Source organism: Pseudonaja textilis, chromosome 5, assembly GCF_049901715.1.
Source record: "Pseudonaja textilis isolate UNSWEBS1 chromosome 5, rPseTex1.2, whole genome shotgun sequence".
Taxonomy (NCBI): domain Eukaryota; kingdom Metazoa; phylum Chordata; class Lepidosauria; order Squamata; family Elapidae; genus Pseudonaja; species Pseudonaja textilis.
The window spans coordinates 40,240,630-40,257,465 of NC_141994.1; the positions used below are offsets into that span (position 1 = coordinate 40,240,630).

A 16,836-nucleotide genomic window follows, 5' to 3' on the forward strand; every position below is an offset into this window, starting at 1 on the left:
ATAATTTCCTCCAAAGTTGTTTTGGTAATAGAATCATAGACTCCCCAATATAACATAGCTGTTTTAAATAGCTCAGAGATAAATTCGATAATTGCATTATCAAACTCTTTTTGAAATTTTCATAAACAAATCCGCTAACACTAATGGTGATGGAATGTCCAAGCATGCATTTTTCCAATTACCAATACATAAAGCAATAATTTTATTTGGGAAAAAGTCATGAGGAAAATTATGAAAATACAAATATTTTATTCCATTCACAATGTTCTTCCTTCAGAATCCAGAACAAAACTAATTGCAGTTTTGCGTTTTGTGATTTTTTTTTTATGACTTCCAGAAGATTTTAATCAGGAAGGATGAGAATTTTAGCTGATTTAATGCGTGGAAGGTGTAGAATAAGTTACTCCAACCAAATCCTATCAGATATGTTAACTTTGAATTCACATAAATATTCAGGTGACACAATTATAGAAGCTGGACTTCAACATAGTAGAGGATATCATATTGGAGAAGACTGACACAGAACATAGGCTGGATATAGTTTTACTTTGGTATGATCAAAATCTTAATTGAAATAATATTTGTTGTTGATAGTGTGAGTCTTTTAAAAATATTTCTGTTTAAATATTATTATTATTATTTTATCTTTGGACAACATTGGCTCCCTCATCCAAGAAAATGAAGATAAGTACTGTGCTCTAAAAGTCAGACACAACTGCACAGGGAAACCTTTTATCTTTTATTATTATTGAAATGTCAATAAATATTTGGTAAAAGTCACATAATATTTCTTATCATACTACTGGTATTGTCTCCAAATTAGGGGATTACAGAGTCATAAAAAGGGAGGATTTTTTTTAATATTGCATCTTCTATATTTTTTCATAAATAGCACTGTGGTGGCCTTGAAGTGGAGCTCTCGGCTCACAATCAGAAAGCTGTGAGTTTGATCCTAGTACAGATATTTTTTTTCTCTGGGCACAAAGAGATAATATCTGCTGTGAAGGGAAGGTAGCCAGTAAATGTTCAGCTCCATTGAGTTTCCCCAACTCCACTCTAATGCAAGGAATTACATGGTTGTTAAAAGAAAAAAAATCTATATTTTTCAGGAAATTCTATATTTATTAGGATATGTGACAATCCAGGTTTTAACTTTAGCTATTTTATTTTATGAAAATCTATATCCAGGCTATATGATAACTATTTAACTGCTTTGAATAGCACTAGAAATGATTAATCTGTACCTTTGCAATAGGTTCATTCCTGCTGCTTTAGATGGCAGAGCCTATATAACACACACCAGGATCTTGGAATTTGCCAGTACTGTTTAATATAAAATATACATACATTGAAAATACTGTATTTTGAACAATTAAGAGGTATCCAAACTTTTCTTTAATGTATCATGTTGAAAGAAATGCAGTTAAATTTGGAGATAAGGTTCCAGAAATGTACAGCCATTTTGGATATTCTTGCTATTACATAAACCAGTTATAATGATGTAAAAGTAAACATTGTTTTCATTATCTAGATAATGTTTTTCTGGCCATGATGATCTCTTGTAAGTCTAGGTATTACTGACCAATAATCTGAATATTTCTTTACATTACATTTGAAAACAGTATTAAAATTCAAATTAGTTGAAGCGGGTGAATGGCCACTGCATTTAAGAGCAATTCATTAATGTAGTAGGCCAATGTTGCTTAATTTATACATGCTTGCAGACTTAATCCACACAGATATTTCTCAAAGATGCTCAAGTTAATGAGAATTCTATTTGAATATTTTTGTCATATTATGAACAAGAGCAGTCGTGTGAATAAGGAGAAATAAATTGCACTTTGAAAGCATTAGTTTTGTTGCCTAGAAGGTATGGATGACAATGGAGAATTGGAGAATGAAGGAGGAATTTGTGGACATAGCTCCAAGTCCTTTCCCTGATGCTAAATGATAAAGGCAAGATTACCTAATGTTCATTGTAAATTCAATTACATAGTGACCGTTCCTGGTGACTTTCATTACAAGATGGGTGAGGCACCAGCATCTCCATTCCATGGAGACACAAATAAAAGTGTCAGTAGCTATTGCTGACATATTCTAGAAAAAGCCAGGGTCATGAACATATTTTGAGCCTGTAGAATATTTTCCTAATTGTACATAAATTATCTGGGAAGATCTAAACATAAAATCATAGAAAAGAAAAGAGGTATATATTAAAATAGCATTTTAACCAAAAATATTAACAAAAGCAACCTTTCTATATTGCTTTTCTGAATATCTGATATTTTGATACCTGCACTTATCATTTAATTTTTAAACAGGTGAGAGTTTATTAAGACTTGATTGATTAATTTTTTAAATAAAAAGTATGTCTCATTATTTTGTCCTCCAAATACTTCTTGTGTGTGGCTGTAGAGTAAAAATGTGCTTTGTACTATTTCTAATTATGAAATGCTTGATCAATATTTACCCTCAAATCTCATGCACAGTAGAATATTGAAAAAAAAAATCTGTTATGATGACCTAAGGGAGAGATACCACAAGCTATATCATGTGTTGTTGATGAAGCAAAACAAAAACAAAGTAAATTTACTTATTTTCTTCTGGAAATTATCTAATGGGTCTTTTACAAATACAATAATCTTCACTCTGCAATTAAGTCTCCAATATCAGGCTTTAATATTTACCAGAAATTTTAAAAAGCAACAGGTATTTAAGTGGAAACACTTTTGTGCATTTATTTGTAGTTTCCAAGTTGTATTACAGATCGTTCATAGATGCATCGGAAAGCAGATGGCTGAATTTCCCAGAATTGCACGGGGTTACTAAACAGGCTTACTCCTGAATAGGCAGCTTTTTTGCTATTGTATCCAACAGGACAGAAATCATTAGGGCCAATGGCAGCAATATTGTTGTTGTGAAGGTAGACAACCTAAAAATCAAAAACAGAAGTAAAACTGTTTTGTTGTAGTCAATTGTAATAAGGCAAAAATAATATATAAGAATATCTAAATGTTTGAGTCAAAATACTTTCCAACTTTATCCATTCTCATTACAAACCCATAAACACATGCAATCAGTTTATTTCTATGGGATAACAAGGAAATTTCAGTGCCTTATTGTGCTGTCGTCTATCACTTCCATATATTTGTACAAAATTGCCAAGGTTTCCCTGCATAATTAAATTTAAAAAGTTACTAAATTAGGAAATATTTATAGTTTGCAAAGTGCTGTCATGTTTTGTATTCAGGAAATTACTATTTTACATTATTTTTATAAATACATTACGTTAATATTATTGTATGTTTATTATAATCTCTGGGGTTAAGGTTCTTGCGTAAATTCTCATCTAGATACTTATCATGAACCCAGGCTAACTTTCTTTCAGGTTTGCTGCTGTACAGTATTTACCATCTTCAGACCATTGCTTTCTATCAACACATGGATGATCATGTTATTAAAATGGCAATTACTGAGGCTATCATTCTGAAGCCAAAATGCAGCATTTTTCTGCACATGTCCTTTTCAGGTCAAGACACCTCTCCAATATAGTGCATTTTATCTGTGAGTTTAATTTTCTAATTATTATTTCTAATTATTCTCCTTAGGATATACTTTACCTGTATGTATTTGTGTTCTCCTAGTCCAGCAGGTACTTTGACCAAATCATTGTTATCTAAATGGAATTCTCTCAAATGTGGCACATTGGTTAAAGATCCATTTTCCACACTAGCAATGCGATTGTAACTGAGGCCAAGCCTATAAGGAGAAAAACATTGTGCCAACTATGCTGAAGTAAAAGTTTGTTTCTGTATGTTCATTAAACATAATTTAACATCTTGATTTCTTGTGATTTCATTTGTATTCTATGCATTTTTAACTATGCTTCAAGCTGGATGTGCAATTTCACAGAAACCAGATGCTTGTATAGAGTTAATAATAATAATAATAATAATAATAATAATAATAATAATAATAATAATAATTCTTTAGTGAGATTCACAGCCTTTGGGGCTGGTTAGTAGCTCAACAGCTCAAGTCCTAACCAAGGGCCTGGGAACTGTTAAGGTAGCATTGGAGGATATAAGCTGTATAGAATCAGGGTATTCAAGTCTGATAAATTCAGAATTTCCAAATAGCTAAGTAGCCCTTTAGGTATTGCTCCAAGGGCTCCAATTACAATTGGGATAACACACAATTTCTTTTTCCAAAGTCACTCAATTTCAATTTGTAAGTCCCAATACTTCATGATTTTTTTCTTGCTGTGCGTCTTCAATTCGTGCATTACCAGGTATTGCAATGTCAATGAACCAAACTTTTTTCTTTTCAACTATTGTTATGTCAGGTGTGTTGTGGGCCAAGTGCCTGTCAGTCTGAATTCTGAAGTGCCACAAGATCTTGACTTTTTCATTCTCCAGAACCTTCTCAACCTGATGTTCCCAGTTACTCAAATCCAAACCTTTGGCACAGTTTCCAGTGAATGATTTTAGCAACTTGGTTATGGTGTTCTAGGTAGTCAGTTTGTGAAATGTTTCTGCACCCACTGATTAAATGGTCAGCTGTTTCATCTTTTTCATTACAGAGGTGGCATTTGCTATTGGTGGTGACATGCTGAATCTTTGCCTTCATGCAATTTGTGGCTAAGGCTTGTATGACCCCAGAGTAGGCATAAACATAATAGTTTGACTGTTGTTGGATGGAAATTGTAATAGATAAAGAAAGCTTTTCAAATCTTACAGAAACCTCCATAGCATCATTTAAGACCCATATTTTGGGGCCATTCTGTTTTTACATATTCAAGCATATAGTCTAATCATCTGAAATTTTACTCCTTAAATCTTTTCTAACTCACATCAGTTTTTAAAGTATTTCGTTATTGAATTTTAACCTACCTTGATATTAAAATAATGAAGGATAACTGATCAAGATTAGACAAACTAGTTAATGTGAAAAACTAGTTAATATAACTAATTAAAACTAGTATTTTAAAATGTATGTTTTCTATAGTAGCTTTAATATTGATATTCTTCTATAGTTTTAATTTTCTTTGCAAACGTGTTAGGCATGATCAAAACCAAAAGATCTCACTGTTACAAAGTGAGATCTGCCTTAATATATTAATATATATATATATATATAAATCATACTTAGCCAAATTGGGAAGGTCACTTAAACTATCTGCATCAATTTTGCTGATTTTGTTGCCATCAAGATGAAGTTCTGTCAGAGATATAGGAAGACCTAAAATTTTTAAAAAATGTGTTTATGTATATATGTTGCATACAATTGCAAAATTCTAGGAACATTACTTTTTGAATTTATATATCATGTGACACTGATGAAACACATTTTTGCACTTTAATTAACAGCATTTATTTTTTTACTGTTGGCACTGAGTCACTCTAGATTTCTTACATACAAATTACTGTTAAGCTCATTTGCCAGTTCTTATGATAATGCAGTCATGCAACAAGAAAGGCATACTGAAATTCAATGTCCTTTTCCATTTAAAACATCTTGAAAAATTATAGTCAGAAGTATGAGTGTTTTTTGGATTAACTCTTCACCATGTCTTTACTGCAATTAACGTACACTCTTGTTCAGAAAGGATTTTTCCATACTTTCTATTGTTTAAGAAGAGTGAATTTTGGAAAGTATTGCATCAATCTTAGAATGTTTCAGTTGCTAGAATCCTTAATTAGTTTGCTAGGTCAGGTCTTATATACCAAGTGAGGAATCATCATATTGAGCTACAGAAGTACAAATCATCTTGATAAACACTAAAAACAGAATACTATAATATAAGGACAAGAATGTGAGATTGATGTGCTGAAAGTGTACTTTGCTTCCATTTAGCTCACAAGTATTTGTATTATTCCAACTCTTCCACAAACATTCAGATTAGTTTCCTACATCTGAATGTGTATGCGGGTTATATAATATACTTGTACAGTGTATTGAACTGTTGCAGTCCTGCTTCTTGAGATATGCTAGCAAGAATCGCTGAAGTAGAGAGAATGAAATTGGAATATAATTCCTCTCCCAATAGGCTGAAAGACAGGCTATACATTTTGACTCTTACAGTAACAAATCTATATAATAAATGATTCTGTAAGAAAGACTTGAAAACTATTTTAGCCACTTTCTTTTCTTTTGTTCCATTTGGAATTGGACCTGCAACTTAGATATTCATAACAAATACACTGTTAGACTAGAAATGTGTATACTGAAAAGATTCTGAGAAGTTGTAAAGAAGCTATGTTGAGAATTAAAAATATCCAAATACCAATTTAAGGTATTACTAAGATTAAAATGCAGTTATCCTAATTTCAGAACATTAAGATTTTCTCATATGATGTATTCCTTATATTTATATTTTATATATATTTTAAAATAAAATATAAACAACAGAGTTCTCGAATGCTGATGTTTCACATACTCTAAAAACAGATTTTTACCTTTAGGAATAGAAGTTATATTTGTGTCTGAAATACGGATGTAGGACAGCTTCTTCATCCCTAGAAAGGCTCCATTTTCAATCCCCGAGCTTTTTAATGGATTGGTGCCCAATTCTAAAATACATTAGCAAAAAATAAAAAGCAAGCAAACAGTATACTAGTTATAGAATCATCATGACCAAGTTATATATTAATTCTAACTTTTCTAGTTAATTTTGCTATATATAAGGAAAAGCAATGCAGTTAATTGTTTTATCTCTATAACATTATTCTTGATTTTGAAGGAAATGGATAAAAGGCATCTGTCTGCCATCTATCGGAATGTCCTTTACCTGACAGTATTCTCTGATTTTTAAATATGTGAAATGTTATTAATTAAAAACAAATAGAATGCTTATTGGCAAGACTAAAAAGTGAAATAGTTTTATTGATCTAATGTATGAAGTATCTATCAATTAGCTACCAAGCCAGATCAGCTGCTGATTTTAATATTTAGGGCCCTAAGTAATTTGGAACCAAGAGAAGTGACACATGCTCCCTCCTGCTACCAGCCAGGTAGATTGCTAAGATTGCAAATTGAATTTTGGGAGTCACTCCAAATGCTTAGGATATATCGAAGGCACCAATGGTTGTTATCATTAGGCTTCTGTTAAATGCAATCCTTCATCCAGATCTTCCTTTTATGAACTTCGTGCCAATTGTTTTTGTGGTTTTTATTCACCTCTCTTTTTAAATTGAATATGTCATTTTTCTACATTTGTAAAGATTTTGATCTTTGTAATAATAGAAGGTGGCAAACAAAAACATTAAGCAAGGAAATAATATTATTTCTGCAATATTCTCTTTAATTTTTTTTCTTACCTATCACCTTAAACATTTAAATGTTACTAGCAAAATAAAATATCATTTCCTTGCAGTTGTGTTAATGTGCATTTCTCAGTTTCTTCATTTGGCAGATAATTTAATACTGTGATTAGTTGATTCCTGATTTCTTTTCCAACCATCATTAACCAGTGAGAAAAACTCTCTCAAGTTGATTTCCTAAACATGTGGCATGGAAAAGTTGACTGAAAGTGGGGAAGTGCTTTTGCTAACATTGTGACCTGTCTCTAGGGCTGGAATAAATAAAATTGGCAGAAACATCTTAAAATATGTAATGGTTACATTTGGGATAAATCTATTTGCAACATAAAGCAAACCCATATCAATCTCTTGTATAGAAAAGATTTTCTATTTATTTAAACACAGGTATGTTGTTCTTTCAAACATGACAGGTCATATATTTGAAAAAAATACTTTAATGCTTTTGAACTTTAATATATATGTGTGTATAAAAAGAAGTTGTGTAATGTCTAAATGATAGCTTGCAGAGTGCTGCTTAAGCATTATGTAAACATGAGTCTCTGCAGAAAGTGCCAACTTTCTGCCCAACTGGCCATGAAGAGTAGAAGCCAGAAATTGGGAAAGAAGGGTATGCCTGTAGCAGCCAAATGTGTTCAATGGAAGCTGAGGAGAACTCTGCCTCTGAGTGCATAATAGCAAACTTCATCAAGGAACGTATATATTGTAAATGTTTCAGGAGACCACGAAAAGTGTTGCTTCAAATGCAGAAAAGCTAGATAAAAAGAAGATTCTTCCAAGATAGATTGAGGTTGGATAAAAGTTGTACTTGTGAACATACTTTAAAAATGTTTAGTGAGTTAGTCTTGACATTTATATCCCAATGCAACCCAAAATGTCTCTTGAAAATAGAATTCAATGTATGATGCAAATAAACATGAATTTAATGACCTCAGCATGAACCATACTACACATCTCATAAACGAGGAAAAAAAATTCATTTTTTAAAATACTGAACTTATACTTTTTTAAATTTAATTTTCTTTGGAAATTTACCTTAATAATCCAATAAAGAAGCTCTAATGAAGTTTGGATTTCACCAAATTTCAACAATATTTTCCATTTTACCAGCTAATAAGTTCCTCTTATAAACTTTTATTTATAAGTAGTGGTGCATACCTATTACAATCATATTATTCAGTCCACTGAAGGCAGATTTCTTTAATTTGACAATATCATTTTCATGTGCACGCAGTTCCTGCAAACTTTTTGGCATGTTTTCTGGAAGTTCCTTCAAGTTGTTTTTGGAAAGATAAAGTCTCTCCAGTTTCTTGAGTGGAGAAAAAGCTCCAGGACTGATTTTGCTGATTTTGTTGTTAACAAGGATCAATGCCTGAATAGTAAAGTAGGACAGTTGTTAATTCCAGACAGGAAACATATTATCAGAAGCAAGATTATAAACATTCACCAGAATGCTTGTATGCTAATCTCCCAATAACTTGTTTTGAATTTTATTCTTGAAATACATGTTGGCAGTTCTACTTTTATGCAGTCAGTATTTATATGAGTTCAAAATGAAATGTGGTTTGGCTGAAATTTTAACATGACTGCCAATAGAGTGGGAAAAATACTTGGATTAAGATTGTGGCAGAATGAAGGGAACTTTAACTCTGCCTTGACACTGCCTCTATCACACTCGCTTCAATTTTCAAAAATTTCAATGAAAGGAGGATACAAAAATTTGCTGAGAAATCTTATTTAGCTTTTTAAATGGAATGAGAGCTCAACTTCAATTATAGCTCATTCAGTAAGAACCCTGAAAACTAAGGGCACATCCAGATAACCAGTCTTTTGAATCCTTCTGTATCCATTTTAAAAAAGGTAAAGGTTTTTCCCTGTCCAGTTGTGTTTGATTCTAAGGGGTGGTGTTCATATCCATTTCTTAGCAGAGTGAGCCAGTGTTGTATGCTGATATTTGCATGGTCATGTAGCCAGCATGACTATACAATAAGGGATACATAATGCTGCTACTTTCCCACCAAAATGGTCATATTTATCTATTTACATTTGCATGCTTTCAAACTGCTAGGTGGGCAGAAGCTGGGGCAAGTAACGGAAGCATATCCTGTTATGTGGCAGTTGGTCTCAAACCTGGGATGTCAACTTTCAAACTGACAAGCTCAGTGTCTTTAACCCCTGAGCCATCACACCCCACTTTCCATTTTAAAATATACCTAAAATTGAAGCAGGTTCTTTGGTGTTTTTTTTCAGATATCCAGTGGTGGTATCCTATTAGCCTAGAAGCTCATTGTTATTGGATTGGTGCTAGCTGTGGAAGCTTGAGGCTGTGAAAGTATGCATCATTATATTTTCAGATATATTTCAGATATTTGGTTGGTTGGGCCTGTGGGAATCAGCAAAGAGTCACTTGAACAGGGATGTCTGAGCAAAAGAAGAAGAGACATACTTCTATGTACAGAGGGGTGGTTTATTTCATTTCTTTCCCTTGTACTGTGGGGGAAGAAAAACTGCTGAAAGTAGAATGCTCTCCCTGCATAATATCTAATCTCTAGCGATTCTGTGAATACTGGTATGCCAAGTAATAAATGAACTTTGGGCATCTTTCTCCTTCATCATCTGCTACTTTTAAAGAGTATTTATCCATCAATTTAATAATTGAAGTAGATCATAATGGCTTACAAAGTCAAGTCCCTGGTGACAATTTGAACCTTAGTTACTAATATCAAACCAAAGCTAGGGCATCTAAATCAGTCTCTCTCTGCGCAATGAAAGCTAACATGACTGAATTAGGTTTCAGATTGAGAACCAAATGTTCATAAAATATTTCAGACTAATTACAATTTTTGAATGATGAAACAATTTGTTTCTCTAGATTCCATTAAGGCTAGAATGAAAATTATAGTTTAAAATTTATGTTTATAGAAATTTATAGTGAGAAGGCAGAGCCTTCTCATAGATCGCAATTCTCTGTGGCTATGGTCCATGCTCTTTCATTGGAGAGCCCCGATCATTACAATTAGGGGCTGAAGCTGCCTTGGAGGGGTGGTGGAGTAAGGGGAAGCCGCAAGCCAGGTTGAGGGAAGCCGCATCTCCCCCCCTGGGCTTGGTCTTTTTCCCCCTGAAGACAATTGCAGCGGTGGTTTAAAATGGCCACCCTGAAGAGGATGACTCAGTTGGATTAAGATTTGTGCAGGAGGGAAGAACAGGACACCAGGACAACTGGGCAATACAACTAAACAAAAGTACCCCGGGATTAAGGTAACATGGAATTTTTAAGAGCAGCAAAATTAAAAAGGGACAGGAAAAAAAAATAAGTAAATATTTTTGACAGCTAAGCGGGGCTTCGAACCGGGAAAGGAAGAAGCCAGAACTAAAGATTTAACTAAATTGAACTAAAATATTTTGGCAATAAACAGGCATAAAATAAAGCTGGACTTAAGATTGTCAAAAAATAATAATAATAAAGTTTACAAATTGGAGACTGGACTGTGCTGGAATATTGAGGTTCGAAAAACCCTGAATAAAAAAATAGGGGAAAAAGGTGAAGACTTTGTATAATGGAGAGTGCCACCTTTTGACAAAAACTTGAGCTCAAACAAAAGGGGAAACATCCTGTTTCTGAATGAACTTGTATGAATATAACATTAAAGAAATATTGAAACAAAATAAGAATCTTAGAAAGTGAAAGCAGAACCAGAATAAAGAAAAAAGCAAGGAAAGACTGACTGTGGGATTGATTGATGTTTTTGGTATAGACCCTGGGCTAGAATAATTGAGAACTTTAGAAAATTGAAAGAAGAAAGAAGGAAAGTAAAAGTGTTTGGGTTTTTTTTTTTTTTGTGGGCTTTAACGATCATAAAATATAAGAGTGTGTAATGATGATATCTCTTCAGGAATTAAAAATGGAACTTAAAAATATGAGAGAATTACTACAGGAAAGAGGCGAATCACTTTGCTCTGTGTTAGAAAAAATGGAAATGGCGATTGAAGAACAAGAAGAAAGAGCTTCAGAGGAGGAGGAGTCGACTCAAGGAGAAGACATCTTAAATAGACAATTAACACAAAGAACACTACAAAGAAGTGGGGGAAGAAGGAAGGCTAAAAAGCTGAGATTTAAGAAGGCAATCTAAAAGGGGGATACCTGTGAAGTCGGGAAAGGCAGAAAGACCCAGCAGTAAAGGGGAAAGGAAGATATTAAGAAAGAGAGGGATATGAACTGGAATGAGAAAAGATATGGGGAAAAGAGGGGGAGGAGAAGCAGTAAGAAACAGGTGCATGAAATAAAGAAATACGGAAATAGTAAAATGTTGAAAAGAAATTGTTTTTTCAGAGATAATGGTTGATGAGTTAAAAAGGGGATTCTGCAGGGTAGCAAGGGGCAATAAGAATATATCTGCAATTAAAAATATTTAAAGTATTTAGAACATAGGGTAATATAGATACTGATAACTCTTATTAAAAATTAAGGGGGGGAAATATGCTGCAGAATCCAAATGAAAAGATGTAATGATTATTATTGTAACTTCTTAAAAATAATGGCTTATTGGGAGTCAAGATGAGGGAATAAAGGCATATTTTAATCATTGAAGTGTCACACTCAAAGCATAAAATGGGGGAAACCAATACTTGATTTTTTTTTCTTTCGTGTTAAAATTTGTATTAATCTAGAATTTATAAAAAGAATGTGTAATGGAAAGGGAATATGACAGACTAAAGAACCAACTAAATTAATAAGTTAATATAGACTATTAAAAGCAAGGAGAGACACTGGTAACATCATCATCATCATCATCAGCATCATCATCATCATCATCATGCAAACACATATTGTTTATCTTTATTTTTAAAATAAACATTAAAGGATTATATTTGAAATAATTGAAATGAAACAAAAAGATGTTTTGATTGAGATTAATGAAAGAGGCTAGAATTAATGTGTTTGTTTCTCTCCTTACTGAAAATTTGGAACGGAAAAGGTAATAATAGAATTAAGTATGCATATATAAATGTATAATTGCTGTCATATTTGTATGTAAAGGTGATGACCCGGAAATATGTTGTCCACTAAAAAGAGATTTTTGTTTTTAATGTGAAAAACTGAATAAAATTTGTTTTAAAAAAAGAAATTTATAGCATTTATAGTTGAAATACAAATATATGAGTATTCATTTGAGAGAAATTCAGGATTCAAATCCTAATAGCAGAAATGAATCTAGTAGTGCACTTCTTTTCCCTAGTGAACAGTTTAAACAATCTTCTTACACAATTAGGATATTTCCTTGGGTACAGCTTTTTACTACCCCTCAATCACTTGAAAAGTGCTTGAAGTTGAAATTTAATCAACTTCATTTTTGCTAGTTTGGAAACATTGAGAAGAGCTAGAACACACCATGTCTGAATTGTTTTTCCCTCTAAACAACTAATAGGAATATTTAAAATTGGATCTCAAAGATTATCTTTGAGGACTTTTCCTACTTTTTATTTTGAAATGCCTCAGCTAATGTAATACTGAAAGGATGACATTGTAACATTTTTGTTAACCAGATGTTTTGCAATACCTTGAACAATGTAAATTGCAGTGAGAATCTCTATGAGTATGATGGGGGAAGTAATGGCATACTTGATTCAGGTGAAAATGCATTATCCGCATCTTCTCCTTGGTTGGATAGATGATAGTTGACTCTAACAACTGTATGAGATATGTAGATAAAGATGTAGATTTTGTAGATGTAGATATATAGATATTATTTCTGTTCCTTTCCTTCAAAAAGGCTTCATTCCTCAAGATTTTGCTATAGTTATTAAATCATGTTCGTTCATCTTATTTCTTTTTCATGTAAGTTGCACTCGTATTAAGTACAATCATGGAGTAATATTCTTTCTGACATTTAATATCATTTTACAGAATAATTCAATAGGTGCCAAAATTATTCTAAAACCTAGGTTTCAGCATCTTCCTTTTATATTGATCCCTTCCTGCAATATCTATGCAGTTAAATAACTGTCCTCCTCATACTCTGCTTATTTCAAATTTCCTTGCATCTTTTCTAGTCTCCCTATTCACAAGTGAATTTGTTGCACAATTATCTTCTTTTAACTTTCATTCTTGTTTCAGTCCTGGAGAAATCTGCTCTTCATAGCTAGGGCTGAAAGACAATTGTCCAAACATATAATGCTATTTCAGGTTCCAGCTAAGTTTGGCAGAAGATTCACAGACCTCACCTGACTACTTTAGAATCTATATTCCAAACAAGAATGAAACATCAAATCCATCCGTTGATTGCCCAGTATGGTCCAAAGAAGACAGATGTTTACATATTTATAGTTCAAATTCTCTTGAATGAATGGATGCTTGTCAAGTTGCTTGGAAGCCTTGGGAAGCAGTTGAGACTTGTTTACATATTGGCCCTCCTAGGCTTGAGAAACTACTGGTTTCTATATTATTCTTACAATAGAGCTGAATCCAGGAAAGTTTTGTTCATAAAGAAGTCATTTTGTCCTATCACTCTTCCAAAAATAACCTTTTACAGACTTTCTCTGACATAAATAAATACTTTAAAGGACTTTAAATCAATACTTTAAATGAACCCTTGACTTTTACAGTTTAAAAAACAACAACCAAGGCAATATAGAAAACTTCCAATAAACTATTAACATCGAGCTCAACAAACTAGGGCCTGGAGGAAGATGTTTCACAGATTTCTTAATGCCCAAGAAGATCCAGACCATCTGGATCTCAGAGTGAGGTGTGGCTGGCCCATAGTGCAGGTGTTACAACAGAGAAGGACGTCTTCTAGGTCCCACCACATGATAAAGTTTGATAAAAGTTTGATAAAAGGAACCTGGACAGCATTCACATGTCAGATCTGTTGGCCTGGAAAGAAATCCTAGGGAAGGAACTTTTCACAAAGAGTCTTGTCCTTGCTATGTAGTGCTTTAACAGTGAAAATCAGAACCTTGGGTTGCACCTTGGAGGTACACTGGGATCCAGTGCAGCTCCAGCAGCAATTAGTTAAATTGGTGCTCCTAAAATGTTGCATACCACTATACTTAGGATCAGCTGAAGCTTCTGAATGTTCTTCAACAGCAGCCTGCATAGACCAAAGGCATGGATGACTATCATTGATGCACAAAATGGATTTGTGCAAAAGAGCCCATAGCCAGGGCTGCTACCTGCTATATGAGTCAGAAGCCCTCCAAATCTCCAAATCAAAATATAGGAATTATTGAAATGCTAGCAGGAGAGTTTAAAATTTTACTAGATTCCAGATATGAAAAATGCAATAATGATCAAGGCAGTGGAAAATAGCTGTTTCTTTTCCAGTTCAAATAAAAAACAGTGCTAAAGTGCACTCAAATCACCAAACAATTGCACTTTTCTCACATGCTATAATGATAATGTTCAAGATGTTCTATTCCAGATTTGCAGATATGTGGAATGAGAACTACCAGGTGTATAATTTGAAATCAGAAGAGACAGTCCGACATTACTAACAAACAATGTTTAGTCAAAAGGTAGGAAACAGTAACAACTTCAGTTACCTTAGTATCTTTCTGATAGGTGATACTGAACAAAACTTTAATAAGTATCTTGCTGAAGGTGAAAAGAGAGAGTCCAAACATTGATGTGCAACAACAGCAAAGATTATATTAACATGAAATTACCCCTGCATTTCAAATACACAGAGAAAAATAACAAGACTTTTTCTTTGCAGGCTTAGAATGATTTTGATAACTATATCCACAAAATAGAGAGTTCCCATTTGGAAGAAAGACTATGGCAGATCTAGATAAAACAATAAAGAAGAAGAAATATTATACTGATGATAAATGTGCATATTGTTAAGACTATGATTTTTGAATTGTAATATATGGTTGTGAAACTGGATCATTCCAAAATCTGAAGGAAGAAAAATATGCCTTTAAACTGTGCTGTTAAAAAAACTGAGAATACCATAGACTAGAAGAAGAACAAATAATTCCATACAAGATAAAATAAAGTCAGGCTGTTCAGCAGAAGCCTGAAAAATGAAACTAACACTTAAATATTTTAAATGCGTAAGTCAAAAACCAGTTTGGAGAAGATCCTTTAGACATTTTTTTAAAAAAAGACAAAATATCTAATTGTTATTAATAATAGTTCAAGCATGAGCTAAGAATTCTGACCATCATTGTGAAACATTCATAAACAGTATCAGAGTTTCTCGTTAGAGCTAGATTGATTCTCTCTTTGATTTGCTTCTTGTCCTAGGTTAGCCCCATCTTCTTTGTGGCAGCTTCTTAGATCCTGGAACACTACTATCATGTCACCTCTAGTCCTTCTTGTCATTAAAGTAGACCAGTAGTGGGATTCAAATTTTTACTACCAGTCCAGTGGGTGTGGGTTGGTGGGCATGGTAGGAGAAGGATACAGTAAACTCTCCAGTCAGAGGTGATATTTTCTGGTTTTCTGAACTACTCAAAATTTCCACTACCGATTTTCCAGAACTGGTCAGAACCTGCTGAAATAGACATATCCAATTCCTTCAGATGTTCTTCATACGTTTTAGCCTCCAATCCCCTAATTATCTTTGTTTCTCTTCTCTGCTCTCTTTCTCACATCCTGACATCCTTGTTTTTATATTGTGGCAATCAAAACTGGATGAAATATTCCAACTGTGGTCCTACCAGGTCATTATAAAGTAGTACTAACACCAGAGGTGGTATTTAGCAGGTTCTGACCAGTTCTGGAGAATCGGTAGCAGAAATTTGATCTTTGATTCTATCCCTCTGTTAATACAGCATAGAATTGCACCAGTTTTTATGACAGCTGCAGTACACTGCTGGCTCATATTTAAGTGATTGTCCATTAGGACTCCAAAATTTCACAGTTACATCTATTAAGCCAGGTGTCATTTATTCTATGCCTATGCATTTGATTTTTCTTGCCTAAATGTAGAACATAGACTTTTTTCAGCATTAAATTTCATTTTGTTAGATGGAGCCAGTGTTCAAATCTGTCAAGATCCTTCGATATCTTGCACTCATCTTCTGGAGTATTGGTTATTCCTGCCATCTTGGTGTTACCTGCAAATATGATGAGTACCCCTCATCTAAATTATTGATGAAGTCATTGAAGAATACTGAGCTAAAGTCACAGTCCTGAGGTATACAACTGCTTACCAGATTAATGTGGTCCCATTTAGGATTACATGTTGAGCATGGTTGATAAGGCAGTTAGGAATCCATTTGGTGGTGGTGTTGTCTAACCCATATTTTTCTATCTTACCAAAAAGTAGTATACTTTATCAAATTCCTTACAGCATTTCTCTGGTCCACTAATTTTGTCACTTTGTCAAAGAATGCAATAAAATTCGTCTGGCATGATCTGTTTTTGACAAACCCATAGTTATGACTTTATTTCCTTCTAAGTAAAAAACAGATGGAAACAACTGAAAAATAAGAAGAACCAATAATTCAACCCAAAATTCCATTATGGTCAATGACAGCAAGATTAAAAAATACAAAAATAATGACC

The 16,836-nt window shown here is 33.3% G+C and overlaps 1 protein-coding gene across 1 annotated transcript in view; it reads right to left on the minus strand.

Annotated features, from left to right (window-relative positions):
- Nucleotides 1–1,307: 1,307 nt before the first annotated feature.
- DCN (decorin) overlaps nt 1,308–16,836 on the minus strand; it is a 29,687-nt gene continuing 14,158 nt past the window's right edge. The window contains exons 4-8 of the mRNA XM_026698825.2: nt 8,478–8,691; nt 6,459–6,572; nt 5,148–5,241; nt 3,621–3,759; nt 1,308–2,932 (exon numbers count right to left, since the gene is read on the minus strand). Of these exons, the coding sequence (XP_026554610.1) occupies nt 2,738–2,932; nt 3,621–3,759; nt 5,148–5,241; nt 6,459–6,572; nt 8,478–8,691 (756 nt within the window). The 3' untranslated portion in view covers nt 1,308–2,737. The remainder of the gene's footprint in view (nt 2,933–3,620; nt 3,760–5,147; nt 5,242–6,458; nt 6,573–8,477; nt 8,692–16,836) is intronic.